At 36.1% G+C, this 19,492-nt stretch overlaps 1 protein-coding gene across 4 annotated transcripts in view; it reads left to right on the top strand.

Annotated features, from left to right (window-relative positions):
• The window catches only part of KCNQ5 (potassium voltage-gated channel subfamily Q member 5), a 456,708-nt gene that overhangs the window by 217,730 nt on the left and 219,486 nt on the right, over window positions 1–19,492 (top strand). Inside the window, exons 1-2 of one of the 4 annotated variants that reach the window (XM_072965457.1) lie at window positions 8,354–8,481; window positions 16,292–16,959. The exons of 1 other annotated variant lie outside the window; for it this stretch is intronic. In XM_072965457.1, coding sequence (XP_072821558.1) covers window positions 16,877–16,959 — 83 coding nt within the window. In that variant the 5' untranslated portion in view covers window positions 8,354–8,481; window positions 16,292–16,876. Of the gene's footprint in view, window positions 1–2,133; window positions 2,190–8,353; window positions 8,482–16,291; window positions 16,960–19,492 lie in introns of those variants that run through there. 2 more of the 4 variants (XM_072965458.1, XM_072965459.1) reach the window with 2 other exon arrangements.

Genomic DNA, 19,492 nt, shown 5'->3' with positions numbered 1-19,492 from the left:
TTAAGTGAATACATTTACCTGGAAGAAGTAAATAGCATCATCATACTTAATATCTTATCTCCTTATTTTTATATCTTTATTGAAATATAGTCAGTTTACAATGTTGTATCAGTTTCTAGTGAACAGCACAATGCTTCAGTCATACATGAGCACACATATATTCTTTTTCATATTCTGATACTGAATATCTTAAACTGAGAAGGGTGATGGTGTTATAGAAACTATGGGAAATATAATTCTGGGACCTACCTGGTCCATCAACATAGCTATTTATTGCAAATGACTTAGTAATCATACAATGAGATTTTTCAGGGAGATTTATTTTCACTTCAGTCCACTGAAGTAAGTAAACCCGAAACAGAAGAGCATGTGGAGTAATTTAATGAGGAAAAAAAAGTTATTAGACCTCTTGTCAAATGAATAATGTAAAAAAAATAACCATCGTATTCATAAAAGGTATCTCTTACTGAGTGTCTGCCACCAACCAGACACTGTGCCAAGGACTCCACACCACTGCCCTGCCTCGCAGCCACTGGAGTCTTCTCGTCCCCAGTTACAAGTGAAGACCCTAAGACTCACATTACTACTACTCAATGAGCAGAACATGAATTCAGTCCCTCACTGAATTCATACCCCATGTGCTCCATGAAGTTATATACCCTCTTAAAATATTTTCTTTAAAAGTTTACTGAAAAACATAAAATCATACTTGTACAAAATAGACAAATTTCTCAAAAGAAAAAAAACATAGCAGGTCTTATAGTCAAATATTATTTTCTTTAAATAATGCCATCTACAGTTCTTCCAATCATGTCATTTTTTAAAAATTTGTTGGTTTTTTTTTTTTCGGTTGGGGTAGGCAATTAGGTATTTATTTATTTATTTGTAAGGGAGGTACTGGGGATTGAACTCAAGACCTTGTGCGTGCTAAGCATGTGCTCTACCACTGAACTATACCCTCCCCCCAAATGAAAATACTGGGAGAATCTGGTTCTGGAATTGCCTGTAAATCTTACAGCACATTTCCTTTGATGATCTTCACCAATGAAAATTCTTTGTCCATTAGAAATGGATTTCATGTTTAGAAAATAGCCTTGAAAGCATTTAGAACCTTGTTTTATGCATATGGTGGGTGATTAAAGCAGTTAATACAATATTTGCACAAAACTCTTTAGCAGAAAGTCCACTGTGACGACATCATCACAGTGAAGTCACCATGGCCCCTTAATCCCTTGGTTTTGTTTTGCACAGAATCTCTCAGATGCATCCTGATTTCTCCATCACAGTATATTTAATTGAGCATTTTACTCAATGATACGCATTCTCCATGAATTATGTCATTAATATAACAAATAAACCATCAATCATTTCACTTAGATTTTGGCTAATACACTTTTCTCCACATTGGAGTTTTTACTGCAGACTTTTAAGATTCATCTCCAGGTTTTATTGGAAACAACATATTCCATCACCAGTTATTATTTTCCTCAAACATTATTTTGTCCACTTTACTTGAAAGAACACAACAAATCTCAAGTTGTCACTGTGTTTGTTCATCAGTCATGATGTGTGAGACATTTTGGCAGAACCTTCTTTCACTCTTTTTTTTCCATCAAATTTTCCTTCGTTCATTCTTCAGTGGTTTTGTTTTAAGTGAAAATGTTTCCCTTTATAATTTTAATTATTCATCATCCTCACAGTTAATCTATTTAAAGAGCCCACATCTCTGCCCAGTTCACTATTTTTATTGGTCCCTCGGGCTCCTTAAGTAATATTATTTGAATCTTTACATTAAAGATACTTTAATTGAGAAAAAAATCTAAATAGATTGTGAAATAAGTACCAGTGTAACTTTACCTTTAGCATTGTGATGTCTTTCATTGTAAAGAAGTCTTATGTTTTGATATAATGAATTCATCAATTTTTATCATCTAGTGCTCTGTGTCTTATATAAGAACTCCTCTCTTGCCATGATGTAAGAAGAAGAATCTACATTTTCAAGATTTGTTAAATTCTTTTTTCACATTTAAGTCTTTAATTCATTTGGAGTTTATTTTTGTCTGATATGAGAAGGCAAGTCGATTTTATTTTGTTTTTATTTCCAAAGGCAGTTGGCCCAATATCATCATTAGTCCATACTCCTATTTTCCCTGCTGATTTGTGATGCCTCTTCATGACACAAGATCCAGGTATATTTCAGTAGGGCTCTCTGTTCTGCACTCTCTATTCTTATGTACAAATCTACTTTTTGTCTATCCTTGTACCCACCAATACTCTTGATTACTATGTATTTAAAACATCTGTAAGAGAAACTCTCCCTTCCTTTGTTTTTTTTTTCTAGTAGTCTTGTCTGATATTGGACCCTTATTCATCTATATGATCATTAAATGACTTTGTTAGTCTACCTCTCTCCAAAAATTTTTAAAAAACCATTTCTGGTGTGCTTGGAAATAACAGAATTTATAGAAAAAGTTGAAAGAACTGTTATCTGAATAACATTGTGTTTTCCTATTCAGTCATTTCACCTAGTTCACCATTCATTCTGGTCTTCTGTGAATAACAAATACCACAGACACATGCATGTTTTGTTGTATTTATGCCTGGAAACTTTAAATGTTTTGTTGACATAGTGTCTTTTTTCTATTTCATTTTATATTTAGCTATTGCTGCTGTATAGAAACACTACTGGTTTTTATATATTGGTCTTATATCCTGCCACTTTGCTGAATTGCCTAATTAGTTTTAATAGATAGTTTCGTATCATCTTGGATTTCATTTATAGATTATCAAATCCATCAGTCATGTCAACTTTTTTCTCTACCTTTCCAACTCAGTTTCTTGCCTTATTGCTTTGGCTAGCACCTCTAATAAAATGTTAAATGGTATGGCATGAACAGAAAAAAAATGGACACTTGGCTTTTAACATTGAGTTAAAGGGAACCAGAGTTCCCTTTCATCAAAACCTAGTATAGCTGAGAAATGCATATTTTAAAAGATCGTATTTTCACTGTTGGTTATTATTCTCTGAATAATTACTTAGCCACTTGAGTATGAACAATAAATATGAAAACAAGTGTAGTTCAAGGACACTTGAAAAAATATGCTCAATAACACTATTATACAAAAGCTTATAAATAACCAATCAGCAAAAATATCTGAAAGAGACTGTACAGCTCCTACTGCAGTTGCAAGATGCGCAAAAGAACTTTAAAGAAGACTCTGCCTTTCTGAATTTTTCCACCTAGTGGAGAGAAATTGGAAGTGACAACTTAAGACACTGTTTAATGTTGATACAACTGCAGTAGAATTTGTAAGATTTGTTTAAAATAGCCACCTAATTAAGTGGGCTCTTAACCGCACTGAGCATGATACAAATAATAAAGGTCCTGGTTTTTCAATTTCAAAAAAAAAATGGACAGTTGGGTTGATTCAAGGTTGATGGAAGAGAAAGGAATTAAGGAATTAAATGTTATATTTGAAACTATTGATTGTGGCAATACAGTTGGATGATGATGATAATGATGGTAAAATAGCCAACATTTAATGAGTGTTACTACATCTCAGACACTGTGCTAAATATTTTGTAGCTGTATCATAGTTAATCATTAAGAAAACCATATGAGGAAGGTAACTGTCATCACCATCTTAGGAATGAGAAAACTAGTCCTAGAGAAGATCTGTGACTTACTCATTTTCATATAGCTAGGAATTGATCAGTACAGGACACAAATCCAGGCTGTCTTCCCTAGAACCCTGAACGTTAGCTCATCAGCTAATTTCTTTAGTTCTATGAAGGACAGAAATAGAGGTAATGGACTTCAACTCCAGAAGAAGTCATTTTAAGTTCATTTTCACTTTTTGGGGGGAATGTCTCTGATTATTTTCTCTGGAGGCTTTTAAAAAACAGGATAGACCTATGTTCTCATTTGTGTCTGGGTTCTTTCAATGAACTTTATGTTTATAAAATTAATTGTGCTACTCAAGTTCACTCATTTCTGTTGCTATATTCTGTTTTATGAATGTACCACAATGAACTTACTCATCTTGCTGTGGATGGGATCTGGGCCTGTTTCTTGTTGGGGCTAGTATAATCAATGTTGCTATTTAAAAAAACAGTATAGAAACCTATGTTTCCTAGATTTAACTTAACAAATAATTCTTGAGCACCAATTATGTGCTAAGCATGAGGAGACATTCAAAAACAGCTAAAAACACAATGTCTTCAATGAGATTTCAGTATACTGAAGCAGACAAGTGAGGATGAGACTAACTGTAATTTCAGGCAGAAGAAAAGAAGTGCTTTTATAGGCAAAAGTACAAGTAAAATGCTACTTGGGATGGAAGCCAGGGAATAAATTAGATTACCTTTTAAGACACTTTACAGCTGGTCATTCTGCAATTCATTCTTTAGTTCTCAGGTTTTTGACTGTGTAGTCTCTGATAAAAGAACTAAAAAGATAAAGATAGGTGAATTTCTATGGAGACTTGTCTGTGAACTTAATTTTTTAATGAACAGAATTGAAAAATAGAAGTATACCATCTTACTAAGTAATAATTTTATAAAACTATATGATTGCACTTCAGAAACCCCAAATATCCCAATTTAAATGTTAAAAGTCCAGCACTATTACAAATATATTTAATCTTTGAATTTTAGTCCCACTGCACGGAGAGACCTTCATGTTACAAGTAGACGTGGGCAGCTCTTAGAGATTTATTTGTGTAATTGTTAGTAAGGCAGAGCAGGGCATAGGCACCAACTGGGACATACGCTTTTTACAAAGGCCTGAATTTGCAGGAGTGAATTTTGGGTGAACTTCTTCTAAATATGTGAGATGTCGTAAAAGTAAAAAAAAAAAAAAAAAAAAAAAAAAAAAGCCACCACATGTTGTGGAGTGAAATGAAAGAACTTAATGTTAATGTCTTCATGGAAAACAAAGGGCACTGATACTGTGTAAAGTTGTTAAAAGAATCAGATTTTAATCCTCAGGAATGTTGATTCTTGTACGTGACTTGTCTTTAATTTTCACATATTCATTTTTCTAAAGATCAGTACTTTTCAATTTCACTATTGAGAGTTTTGGAATAATCATGCACATTGGGCATAATATTCCTATGCCATTGGTTCTCTCCTTATCAACGTACATTGCACACGTTCTAGAGATGGTTTAATTCATTTCTTGGAATTCTGTTGTGTTTGTGTGGATTGTAATCTGTTTTTCTGAAGAATTGAGGGGAGTTTTGACAGCAGTGGACATGGTTGTAGGGGCTCTGTGATCATTCATGTTGGAAACCACTTTTATGTTTTTTTATGTGGGAAAAATAGATCTATATTTTATTTTCAACTTGACTTAGATTGAGCTTTATTGTGACTCACAGGTCATGACTCATGCAGTTGTTGGTGTGTAATTAATCACAGGCCTAAGATCCATTAAGAACCCACTGTTCTGTGAGATTTCCAGCAGCTGTGAGCTTAGGGCTTGCCATCTTCCTTCTCTACCCTCCAGGTATGCCAGGTGGTTGTGTCCGATTAGGAAATAAGAGAGGGGTGGGTATAGCTCAGTGGTAGAGAGCATGCTTAGCATGCATGAGATCCTGGATTCAATCCCCAGTACCTCCAGTAAAATAAATAAATAAACCTAATTACCTCCCCCCGAAACAAAATCAGACAAAACAAAACTCAAAATATTTTTTTTAATTTTAAAGAAGTTTAAAAAAAAGAAAAGGAGAATAGCACCTATGTTCTCTACACTTCTCAAAATGTTCAACAAGATGATTTTTCCTCTTTCACAGTTTTCATCTTTTTTACTTATACCATGGTTTCCTTCTGGAACAGTTGATGGCTCTGTTCTAGAATGAACAATGTGTTTTTTTCTGGGTGTACTGTCTTTTTAAAACAAAGTGAGAAATTATAACATGAAAAAAATCCTGAAAAGACTACTTTTGCTGCTGAGCTCATGTGCTATTAAAAAATCCCTGAAGCATCCGTTGTTGGGTTTTATAGACTTCTCTTGAAAATTCAGAGCCAAAACTTTTTAAAGTGTTTAGTAAAAGGGAGGAAAAGAAAAGAAGAAAGAACCCAATATGAAACAGATACACTTGGGATGGGGCTGACTCGGAAGGGAAAAAAGTCATCAGAATAGAGCATTTGCAAGCAATCGGGAATGATAACGTCAGAAAGGGAGCACTATGTAGGCACAGAGGCCCAGAGTGCAGGAAAATGGAACAGAAGAGGTCCCATTGCTACCTGCAGGAAGTTCTCCTGCTGCAACTCATCCCACAGCAGGCACGAGTGAGGATAAGAGGGACCAGGAATCATCAGGAAGTGGAGAGAACAAAGGACACCAGAGGTTGGAACCGAAAGTGAGATTAAGAGGAGTTGAGGGGGGAGGGGGACTTAAAATGTCAAACACAAATGAAGCTGAAAGAATGTGGTTTATAAAATCACAGGCAACTACATATCACATAGCAACCTTCTGTCATTGTGTGATGAATACTACAAATATGTGGCATTCAGGGCATATACATGTCTCCATTCTCTTGGAATTTATGTGATGAGATAAATCTCTGCCACGTCAAGTAGGTGTTCAAAGATATGACTCAGTTAAAACTTCTGATACATGTAAAATAATCAAGGTTCGAATTCTTTTAGCAAAAGATTTCATGTTATGATCGGAACAATGTTCTTGCCTGACGTTACTTACTCTTTGATCCAGGGTACAGTGTAGAGCCTGTGACTGGGTCCATCCTCAAAGATGCCTCCTCACTTTCCTTTACATTAGTTCAAGGGAATCTCTGAAACTGTGTGTAATGTTGAGTCTCCAGCAACAAGCAACCATTAAAATAATTCAATAGAAGGAGATGGTTTTAAAATTTTTTAATTATGTCATGGCCAGTTTATCATAATATTTAGCACACTCTTCTCTTACCATGTACAAGACACTTCTCATCCTCAGTTTTCTCATCTTTAGAGTGAAATAACAATAATAGCAAACTCTCAGGGTCATTGTGAAGATTAATATGCAATAATAAATATAAAGCAGTTATCAGAACAACTGGTCATTTGTTGAACTAGAAATGATTCGAAAAAGATTAGCACTTATTATTTTTAAATTGTCACATCATTTCAATTTAGACCACCTTTGTACATACAACAACTCAGTACTTAAGTGTAGAATTAATAACACAAATTGAATTAATATTTACTGGCTGAATAAATTAGTACATGGAAAGAAACTGTTCCTACCCCCAGGATAAGCGCAATTAACTGAGAGAGATAAATTGTTGAACTGAAGTTTACAAAAGAATGTACTCAATGTTATCAAGTGGGTAATTCAGACTACTGAAAGAGGTACTTGCCTTTCTAACAGTATGATGGAATAAGTACCCTGCAAATCTCTCTTAAAACGTCACCTACAAAGTGCATAGCTGAACTGGCAAGAAAGTAGGAGAGCACCTCAAAGGCCAAAATCAAGGAGAAATCATGAATCCAGAGAGAAATCAGTTAGCACCAGCCAAGGGCTTCTGCCAGCACTTAGTGGCCCAGAGCGTAGATCACACACACAGGGGAAAGGAGGCAAATCTTCGGGGTTAGTGAGAGTGTCCCAAGTAAAGCAAAAACTGTGTAAGGATAACCACCACAAAGAAAGTAAAATAGGGTGGGAGAACTGCTCTGCAAAGTGATAGACTAAATAAATTAATGTTTCAGCAATGGCTCTCACTCTAGGGAGGAAAAAGTCTCCACTAGGGACTATAAGCCAGCTCTTACAGGAAGTGTGGACTTCATGTCACATCACTTTTGTCTTCTTCCAAAGCCTGAGTTTATACCTGACATAACCAAAAGAAAATCCTCTCTAGAGGAGTATACCTTAACCCAGGACTCCAGGAATTCTCACATTATATAACCAGTGAACTGAGCTAACATCAGTGAGGAAAAAGAAACAATACCAATCAAACCCTCAAAGATTGCAGATACTGTATTTTTTTGCTCTTTCAAAATACACAACAGGCATATAAATCTGTTTAAAGAAATAAAATTCCACAAATATGACTAAGGAATATTAAAGATAACCAACAGAATTTCTGGATATATACGTGTGTCTGCATGTGAGTGTGTGTAATAAACATTAGATAGCATTTTAGACACAGCTGAGGAGAGAATTAGTGAAGTAGAAAATAAATATGAAGAAATCACCCAGAAGGCAATAGAAAGGGGGAAAAGTTTGAAAAAATTAGAAAGAAGGGTTAAGAGGTACATTTCATGAGAATTCTAGAGTAAAGAATATGGGGAAGAGGCAAAATTCTAGAACATGATTGTTGAGAAATTTCTAGAATTAGAGAAAGATGCCAACTTTCTGATTTAAGTGGCCATGTTTACCCCAAACAAAGTGGATTAATACAAAGAAGACCATAACATCATAGACAAACTGTAGAATACAGAAGACACAATAAAGAATGGTGAGCACAGAAGAGTAAACACAGGTAAACCTAAACAAACATTGACTGTAAATGATTGAAAATAGTATTTAATTTGCACATCAAATAAAACAGCTAAAAAACCTAGGCAACAGCATAGCAATTGGTAGTGGTGGTGGTGCTAATCAGAGTTAAGGTGTTCAAAGTTGCTTGTATTATTCCAAAAGAGTGTAAGTATATTGATTAAATTTAAATGTTAAGTTAAATATGTATATTAGAAATTAAAGTAAGCACTAAAGCAATAGAATTCAAAAGTAGAATTCCAAAACTAGTAGACAGGAAAACTGAGGTAAGAAAAATAATCTGATTAATTCAAAATGACTGAAAGGAGAAAAATTAGAAAAAAGCACCAGTATACTGCTAACCTAATAAGTGAAAATAAACTAAATACTCAAATTAAAAGACAAAGATTGACAGATTTTTTAAAAGCTAACTATGTTATGATTATAAGAAGCCCACTTCAAAAATAACACAGAAAATAAAATTATGAGAGGATAAATACCAAGAAAACTAACCAGAAGGAAGTTGGTATAGTTACACTGAAGGCAGACAAAATACATTTTAAAACAGGAAACACTGTGGAGGGTTCATGCATAAAATTAAACATTAAAAATTGTCAGGACTATAAGAAGAAATTGACAAATCCAGGATGCTAAGAAGTAAAGGGTAACAGTGCATCCTGGGAAATTCAGAGAAGGCTTCAGGGAAGAAGGAAAGATGATATCTGTGCTGGGACTGGCAAGATCCCAGGTGTTGATAGTCCAGACTGGGTCTGTGATAAACTATGTGCTTCTGGTCTCAGGATCAGGAGATGATGAAGCAGTGACAGCAACCCCAACACCAAACTGTCGGTCCACATAGTGTGGGCTTAGTTCTTTCAGGTATGCCAGATGATAACAGTTTCCTGCTCAACCTAATTTTGGTGCCTATCCATCATTTGGCCAGTTGTAGGGATGTCCTACTTTCCTGCCACATTGCATTCCTGGATAGTTCTTCATTCACCCATCTGTCACCCATCATTCAGTATTTATTGGGCAAACTACCACTGCAAGGCACCCTTTTGTAAGCATTGGGAATACAGCAGTGGGGAAAAGGAGAAAAGTCCCTGCCTTCCTGGAGCCCACATTCTATGTGTCTGTGTGTGGTATTTATGTGTGTGGGGGAGGATATAGACAATGAACATAATCTGTAAGTAACTTATAAAGGACGACAGAAAGTGATAAGTATTGTGGAAAGTTTTAAAAGGTAGAGGGTCGGAGAGTGCCTGAGAAAAGAAGGGAGTACAATTTTAAGTAGGTGGTCACAGTGGGGAGTCTTCCTAAAAAGGAAGATTCTGAAGCCCCAAAGAAGTAAGGCATGCAGATATCTGAAGGAAGAGTGTTCCAGGCAGAAGCAGGGTCCCTTAACATTATCTTCTCTTTTGATTCAAATGAGTCAAGGCAATTAGTCTGACACTTGGAATTTTACCTTTGATGTTTCCTAGGAAACAGATATTATACACAGATATTATACACACCCCTACCTCTCCCATGGGCTTGATAAATTACATTAAAAGAGGAAGTGACTTAGAAAACAGCCATGAATACACAGAGTTATGCAATGCCTGGATGTTTTCCTGTTTCTCTGCTAGCACTGAACCCAACAGCTGTCACTGTCACCTCTGGAGTAATTTGGTGACTTTTCAGCAACTTGAGTGGTGCTGAGCTTTGATAGATGGTCTTAACATCTTTGTTAGAAATGATATGCAAATTATCCCAAGAGATAATGTCTCAAGTTCTTATTCTGAAAGCAATAAAGGACCAAAAAATGAATTTCTTCATAAAGCAAATATTAAGAGATGGTGAAAATGAATTTCCCTCCAGCTCTGTCTTGGTTGACAGTTCCTCTGGGTTAAGGCTGATTATTTTTATGATTCTTCATGGAGGCTGTCAGATCTGTCAGATGAAGTGAAAACTAGCAAAAGGATATTGTATAAAGACTATTATTCATATGAAATCATTCCTTTTAGAGCTAAAGAAGAAATTTATTTTCCATCAAAGGAAATTCAGATACTTTACGTCAGTTGTCTTATTTTGGTTCTTTTAATTCTTACTTTTTATTGAAGTATAATTGATTTACAATGTTAGTTTCATGTGTACAGCTAAGCGATGCAACTGGTTGTCTTATTTTGATGATCAAAAATAAGATTTTGACTTCGGTGTGATAGCCTTAGAGTAGCAGTTAATCTCAGAGAGTAAATAACATGGTCACACAACTATCATGTGTTCAGACAGGGATTTGAATTGGATCTTTCCCCCGGAAACCAAAGCCCAAACTCTAAAGCAATCAGGTATTGTCCGGTAAGAAGCACATGTAGCAATTGGCAGTTCCCTTCTTAATGAAGACGGGCAGACAGTGCTTGTCACCTGGGATGCCCATGAGAACACACACACACAGGCCTCAGAACCAGACCTGCTGATGCAGCAGTAGGTTTAGGGTGGGGTCTAGGGTCCATATGTCCCCGGTCAAGAACCAGTACTGGATATGCTACTCAAAGTTCAGCTAGGATGCAAGATGATGGAAGCACTGCCAGTCCTTCTGATGAACAATTCAGAGCATGCCATTATTGTGTGAGGGAGGGGGAGGGGGATCCTCTGAAGGGGAAAGAGACAGCATGCAAGTCATAAAGGATTCTGCAAGAGAGCACACCACCAAAGACTATCAGTGATGGAGGGACATTAACTGATACCTTTGAATTACCCATTACATGTAGAGTATAATGCAATTTACATGTTACTCAACCACTGATGATATATTTATAACCTACCCGTAATAGGCCTAATGCGTTTAGTTAATGTTTAACTCTGTCTGTTGAAATTGTCAGTCTTTTTAAAGAACAGAAAAAGGACTTCAAAGGCTTTTTTTCTTACATCCAAAACAATCTGATAATTCTCAAAGGATTTATAGTGTTACAACTCAGAAGGTTTTTCTATCTACTCAAGAAAAGCTACTTTCAAGCTCACTTACTGGAAAATTCAGTAAAATCTTTACTAGTTGAGCTGGACAAATTCTAAACTCCAGAAGGGCTGGCCATTGCAGAAAATTGTCTTTTATTTTAAAACAATGTGCTTGAGAATTACAAAACTGAATGGTCTCAATATAGACGTGAGTTGAACTCCAAGTTTCTTAGCAAGTCTATTAAATTGTAGCAAGATTATTTGTAAGCTGCAGTTATGTACCCAATAAGAATTTGTAAAAGAGATCACGTGTAAATGAAATGTCATATAACTGCCCTGAAAAATAGTAGGAAACAACTCTTCTATAATTACAGTGTTTAAGTCAGATTTTTAAATTGTATACCAGTGGTAGGTATAAAGGCATTGTTGGAAATGTCAGACAGAAAGCAAGTTTTAACTTTGTATGTGTTCTGTACCCCAAAAGCACCCTATATACAGTACTTACTCAGTAAAATGTGTAGATAATCAGCTTCACTATATGGTAGAGGGAGATTCTTGAAGAGAACCACAAAGAAATACCTAGGCACTGAAAGCAATTTTTTAGAGTAGTGGTTCCATTAATAACCAACCAAGGAGCCTTTTTTCTCTTTATTGAAGTATAGTAGGTTTACATTGCTGTGTCAATGTCCAGTGTACAGCGTAATGTTCCAGTCATACATATACATACTTACATTCCTTTTCATATTCTTTTTCATCATAGTTACTACAAGGTATTGAATATAGTTCCCTGTGCTAGACAGTAGGACCTTGTTGTTTATCTGTTTTATATATAGTAGTGTGTATCTGCAAATCTCAAACTCCTAATTTATGTCTTCCCCCTTCTCCCCCCCCGTAACCGTAAGTTTGTTTTCTATGTCTGTGAATGTGTTTCTGTTTCGTAAATAAGTTCATTTGTGTCTTTTAAGGAGCCTTTTTAAAATGCAGATTCTGAGACATACTCAGAAGGTCAGAAATCCAAGAGCCCACATTTTAACAAATGCACAGTAAGAGGCAGTAAAAGTTTGTCCAAAACTGTTCTGCTTTTCACTTGTTATCCTGGTGTAATTTTTAATAGCTCCCACTTCTGTTCTCCGTGTACTAGTCTGAATGCTAAATTATGGTCAGTTGAAGCTGTGAGTGCCCGAAATTCCCTGAACTCTCCCCCAAGTGGTAAAAAGTGATGCTGCTAGAATTCTTACGCACGCCTCCCCCCAGTACTCACTGGTACGCTCAGCTGTGGGGTGGTCACTCAGTGACCTCTCAAAAATGTATAGGAAACTCAAGGATTTAGGAACCACTCCAAAGGAAGTTTCCTTTGGTATTCCGTTGCTGAGTAATCCTCAGAGTCCTTTTTTTCTCCCCAGTACATTCTTAACTCTCATATTCTGGTACGACAGGCATCTTAGAAACATCATTCCGAGCAAAATGGAAAGCCAGAATAAGACATCCAATGTAGGAAGCAGGACATATTTGGGTCATGATGAGGAGATCAGAATATCCAGGAGAAGAATAAGAGGGTGAAAGAGTGAGATTGGCTCCCTTTGGGACCTAAAATAATAGGGGAAAGAACTGGAATTTCAGGGGGAGGGAAATAGCTCAGTGGTGGAGCACATGCCTAGCACGCATGAGGTCCTGGGTTCAACCCCCAGTACCGCCATTACAAAAAAAAAAAAAATCACCCAGAATGATTTTTTTAAAAAAGAAAAGAATTGGAATTTCACTGCACCTGTGATGGGAATTAATGAAGTTTTTATAAGAAAATGAGGGCCAGTCAGAGCTGAAACTGTCAGTTTCTTTTTTCTTGATTAACTAAGAGAATAATGCATATGAAAATATCTGGTAAACAGTAAAGGCCGTGAACCATAATCAGGGTTGTGGAGTCCGACACAAATAGAACCAAGAGAAGAAAGAGGTAGAAGAAGAAGAGGAAAAGAGGGAGAGAGGAGATACCAAATGGCTGAGATCCAGCGGGACTGCATCTGGACAGGCCCTGGAAAAGAGAGGAGGTCCACAGTCTAAAGTTCATGGCTCTGTTGGCGGGTGGAGGCAGTGAGTGGAAACCTTCCTAAGGACTAATTTCAAGATTAAATGAGGGGAGTGGGTATAGCTCAGTGGTAGAGTGTGTGCTTAGCATGCACAAGGTCCTGGGTTCAATCCCCAGTGCCTCCATTAAAAAAACTAATTAAGTAAACCTAATTACCTCACACTCACACAAAAGGATTAAGTGAACTTCTTAAGAAATATTTTTACCTAATAACACCCTTACTTTAAAAATGAGGCTCTGTCTGTCCCCTCTACACTTCAAAAATGTACACTTCCTCTCTGCTGACCACACTACCAATGTAGTGCTATGTAAGAATATTTTCCTGGAATATTTTGTTCATCTTCAATGATAAATTTTGAAGGTACTACCAATTTGCTATTTAATAAGTGTGCAAAGTGTGTTTTTGCTTGTTAATGAACAATGCCAATGAAGGAAAATGTCTGTCTGCTTATGTATGTATTACTGATCAGATAATTTCATGTCCTGATTTTTTACTTACATTATAACAAAAGCATTTTCTCCTGATATTTTGTGTTTTTCTCAAAAGTCACTGTTAATGACCACATACTATTTCAACTTAACATGTACCAACACTTCTCAGTAACCATCATCCTTGATACACTTAAGATTCTTTTTCTCTTATGCATAATATTGAAATGAATATTGTTGTGCATAAAGCTTTTCCTTAACTCCAATTATTTGCTGAGGATATACTCATAACAGTAAGTTACTGGGTCAAGCAGCATGAGTATTTTTGAGACACATGATACATATATCCAAATTACTTTGAGAACAGGCATGTACTCCTTACGCGTGTCCTGCAGTGTGTACAATTGTTTATCGTGTTTTATTATTTTGACAATAAAGTACATTATTTTTCTTAATTTACATCCCTTTGATTACTAGTGGAGTCAAACTCATTTACCTATAATTTTTCCTTCTTGGTAAGTTTCCTATTTGTGTTAATGCCTCTTAACTAACGGGGATCATGTTTTTCTTAAAGATCTGAAGGACTTTTGTAGTCTACGACTGTCACATATTGTTGACAGTACTATACATTTTCTGACCAGATTGTGATCTGTGTTTTTGATTTCAGTGTATTTTTCCGGATCACACAGAAATTTAACTTTTTTATTGAAGTGTAGCTGATTTATAATATTTTGGTAGTTTCAGGTGTACAGCATAGTGATTTGGGGGTTTTGCAGATTCTGTTTCATTACAGGTTACTACAAGACATTGAGTATAATTCCCTGTGCTGTACAATAAATCCTTGTTGCTTGTCTATTTTATGTATAATAGTTTGTATCCATTAATCTCATACTCCTAATTTATCACCCCCAACTCCCCTTTGATAACCATAAGTTTGGTTTCTATGTCTGTCAGTCTGTTTCTGTTTTTTATATAGATTCATTAGTATTATTTTTTAGATTTCACATATAAGCTATATCATACAGTATTTGTCTTTCTCTGTCTCACTTGTTTCACTAAGCATAATACTCTCTAGGTCCCTCCACGTTGCTAAAAATGGTGATGCTCCTTTTGTATGGCTGAGTAGTATTCCATTGTATAAATATACCACATCTTCTTTATCCATTCATCTGTTGATGGACATTTGGGTTGCTTCTATGTCTTAGCTATTGTAATTGTGCTGCTATGAACATTGGAATTCATGTACCTTTTAAAAATAGAGTTTTCTTTTTTTCAGATATAAACCATGGAGTGGGATTGCTGGGTCATATGGTAGTTCTGTTTTTAGTCTTTTGAGAATCTCTGTACTGTTTTCCATAATGGTTGCACCCAATTACATTCCCACCAACAGTGTAGGAAGGTTCCCTTTTCTCCACATCCTCGCCAGCATTTATCATTTGTAGACATTCTGATGATGGCCATTCTACATTGTTATTTTGTACATGCTTTTAAAAGTGTACCCTCATATTGACTTTCTATAGTGGTCATTTGTATTTTTATGGTGGTATTTTTTTAGTGTTGGGGTTTATTATTTACAGTTAGCTCCAATACATACAAAATTTCTTCTTCTTGGTGACTGGTGAGACAAAGATTTAAGATTATTTTTTCTTCACAAATAGCTAGCCATTTGTCCTGCAACAATTTATTAACCTTTCCCTTATCCACTGACTGTGATATTTCTTTCTTTATAAGTAAAAAGACCTTTGTGTTTATTTCACTCTGAGCTATATTCTTGTTACTTCTTTGAGATATATTTTTTCTCATGATATTCCAGACCATCTTATACTTTGTATTTTGATTAAAAAATAAAATCTTTCAAGACAGTTTATGATGAATGAGGTTAAATTATTCTACTTCATTTGGAGTAGAGATTCTGAGCTTCAACCTTTATGTACAAAATAGATTAGTTCAGGGTTCTAAGCAAAGAAGTAAAAGTTTTTCATAAAAAGTGAGTTTTGGGTGCTTTTTTTTAGTAGGAGGAGGTCACTTAAAAGACGTAGTGCTCAAAACCCACATCATCAGAGAATAAAGGCTTAGCAGTGCCTTTCTCTGTTAGTTATTTCTAACTATCCTTCATGCCGTGACGCCAATGGAAGATGTAGGCTGTTTCTTTTTCTAAGTGATTAGTACATACCATGAACCATGACAGGTAATTATCATGACCTTTGAAATTTTAATATATAGGAACGTTGCCACAGTATTATTTTTAGATAGGTCTCCTGAATTGCTTTCTACTTAATCTTTTCAATAACACATTTCCTGAAAATTATCAGCCTTCATATTAGTTCTAATCCTTCCTGAGAGCCCACGTTGCATCTTACCGCTACAGGGTGATGTCCTCTCTCCCTCATCTCCATCCGCACAGATGAAGAATCCTCATCCTCTACCGGCTCAGACGGACAAAGCCACCAGTCGAGAAACCAGAGCTTGAGTCCTCGTCTCCTGAATTCCACTTCATCCCTCCCTCCACCCTTCCTCCACGGGCTGTTCATCTCCCTGCCATTATGTCCTTGGCTCACTGAGACAGAGTCAGAGGGGTTCTTCCTCCTCAATCAGGACAGATGTGTGTATTTTCTTGTGCTGGAAAACAAAAGTACCACAGCCCAGTCTGAGCCAGTAATATTAATAGAAATGTGTGACAAGCAAAGACATTTTCTTCCACATGTTCCTTTACCTAGTATAAACATTTGTTCAAAATTTCTATCATCAAGAATTTGGATTTTTTTTGCTTTTATTTTTCCCTAGACAGTTAAAAATATGTGAAAGGAAATACTCTGTCCACAGCAGATTTTCCATATCCATTTCAATTTATCTATGTCTCCAGAAAGCATATATCAACAGAAGCTAAGCATATGGACTTTCTAAAATTAAGAAAGTCTTTTTGGAACTTGAAGAGACTTTTGAATAGCACCGAATGCAACAAGCCCTAGTGAATTATTCAAAAACAGGAGACCAAAGAAGTGGAGAAACAATTTTGTGCCTTGGAACCAAACCTCTGTAAGTTAATATATGATGATTTTAAAGATTATTTAATTTGGTGATGTGGAAGGGAATTAATGAATTGAGGAAATTCTTACAAATCTATCTTCTTTTTTAAAATTAACGATATCTGCTAATTTGAATATACCACCTGTGCTTTACTCCAATGTTCAATATTCTTTTTATAAGTTGAAAAAAATGCATCTAATTTCATGAATATTCCTCATTGTCTACAATTTAAAATATATGTATAATTTAATATTCTTATGAAATTGAATATATAAAAGAGAAAAATCTTAAACAGACCTTACTTTGTGATATTTTAAACCACGTGCATATTTTAAAATTAAAACTATAACATTTCAATAGGGAAGTTTTCAAACTAAAGGTAAAGCTATAGAGGCACAGATTTTACATCACTTGAAAGAAAAAAGATAGGTGAAAGGGAGAAAGTTACAAGTAATAAGATTTAATGGTTGTGAGAATATCAAACAAAAACTAATAGTGTTCTCTAGAGAAAATGGCTTTGGGGCAGACAGAAGAGAAATGAGGTGTTTTGTTAAATGAGGTTTTAGAAATAAAACAGAAATAGTAACAGCAGAGAAAGAGCAAAAATTGGAGAGAAGATTAAACCAGAGGATAGTGTGTAAGAGGTTTCACATGTTTTCCTGGTCAAGCTGATGGAACATTAAAGCACTAAATATAAATTTTTCCAAAGCGAAAATGGTGGGTTTTGGTCAACATCAGATTGTTTTCTTTTGGGGGGCTAAGGAAAGGTGACAGTTATGGCACCTGGGGTGGGTAGACAGCCAGCCTGCGCTGGAGTCTAGTCCTGAGCTAAGATCTTTAGAACCAAGATGAGAGCCAAGACTTTTCCTTGAAGGTCACCATGCCCCTACTTGGAGGTTTATTGGCTTCCAGTATAGAAGATAGAAAATTTAAAGCAAAGATACCTAAAGAAATACCTGGGAGTTTCTAAATAGATGTTTATTTAGACTAAATAGACGTTTATTTAGATAGTTTCTAAATATCTGGGAGTTCCTAAATAGGCTAATTCAGAAAAAAAAAAAAGTTCCACACTGATCATTACAGGTAATTTTCCATTAAGTAAGATCAGAGATTTAGGACATCCCATCAGAACTTCAGACATCATCAGGCTCATATTCAGTGGATGACATAAGAGGTAACCATCAGTGAGAAGAATCTCAGATCATTCCTTAATGTTAACTGTTACTGAATTTCTTTAGTGCAGAGTTATATCTGTGATAATATATGAATCACTTTATCAAATACAAAGCAGTTTTTTACTTAAATTGCATGATGTGGGCACATTTACGGCCACCTGATGGTAATACACCTGAATTGCAGGAATAGTATTTAACCATTAAGCTAGTTTGCTCATCATTGATAATTCAAGCTCTAGGATTCATTGTTTTTCTTCCTCAAACACTTCCAAGAAAATGACAATAGAAGTCATGAATCTAGAGCTGGAAGTGACATTAAAGTTCATTTCTTTTAACTTTTTCATCTTACAGTTGAAAACCATAAATGTTAAATCTGCTCTTAGTGTTTCACAGTGACAGAGATAGAAAAGGAACCATCCGTCAGTGCATATAGTGCTCATACTGAATAGTGTAAGAATTATTATATTTTTATTATTATCACCCGTGAAGCATTCTCTTACCTTTCGTTCCTCATCTGATTGGCTGATTAATGTGTAGACGGTCATAAATGTAAACCCTTTCATTTATAATCACTCTTATAGAATGAGAAGGCTTTTGTGTCTGTTTGAAATGGATAAATCGTTGCCCTTGTGTACTGTTCTCTGTATACTTCTTTACCTCTTGCGTGGACCTCCTACTCCTCTTAATCAAATACCATTGAACTCTGAATTTGGTTGTTCTGAGTGTCTGGACAGCTTCCTAAATGAGGAGCTGATGAATGTGAGTAACAATACACATAACGTGTCAAGAGTGAGTGTGACTTAGCCCTCACTGTGTGATCAGCACTGAAGGAAGGACAACAGTTCATCAATTTCACATCAACTGATGACCGCAGGAAGCCATAGACAGGAGATACAATTGTCTTGGACATCTGCATGGGGGACTGGGTGGGAGAGGCCCCAGGAGGGACACTCACACACAGAGCCTGTGCCTGTGACTCCAGATGGGGCCAACCTCAGCCCGTGGACAGCTTGATCACCCAGATTTGAATTTTATCCAAAGTGCAGTGGAAAGAATCTGCAGCTGGAAAATGACCTGGCCACATTTAGGTTTTAGAGAAATCATTCTGGCTTTCATGTGAAGAAGGAGAAAGACTGTTCAAAGGTAGGAGTGGTGAGTCGGATGGGTGCCCAGAATGGTGCCTGGCAAATAAGAGAGATTGAGAAGTGGGTCCTTGTGTGCCTTGTAGCAGAGAGTCCAGTCATGCTGCTGCTACGGAAATTGTGCAGAAATCCAGGCAAGGGAAGGGTTGACCAGGCCAGCATGCTAGCCTGTCATTGAGGGTGCACTGGATTAAAGGTTCAATGCAAGTCTGCCCAACGAAGGCC

The sequence above is a fragment of the Vicugna pacos genome, chromosome 8, assembly GCF_048564905.1.
Source record: "Vicugna pacos chromosome 8, VicPac4, whole genome shotgun sequence".
Classification (NCBI taxonomy): Eukaryota; Metazoa; Chordata; class Mammalia; order Artiodactyla; family Camelidae; genus Vicugna; species Vicugna pacos.
Note: the sequence above shows the minus strand (reverse complement) of the source record. Positions and strands in the feature narration are given on the sequence as shown.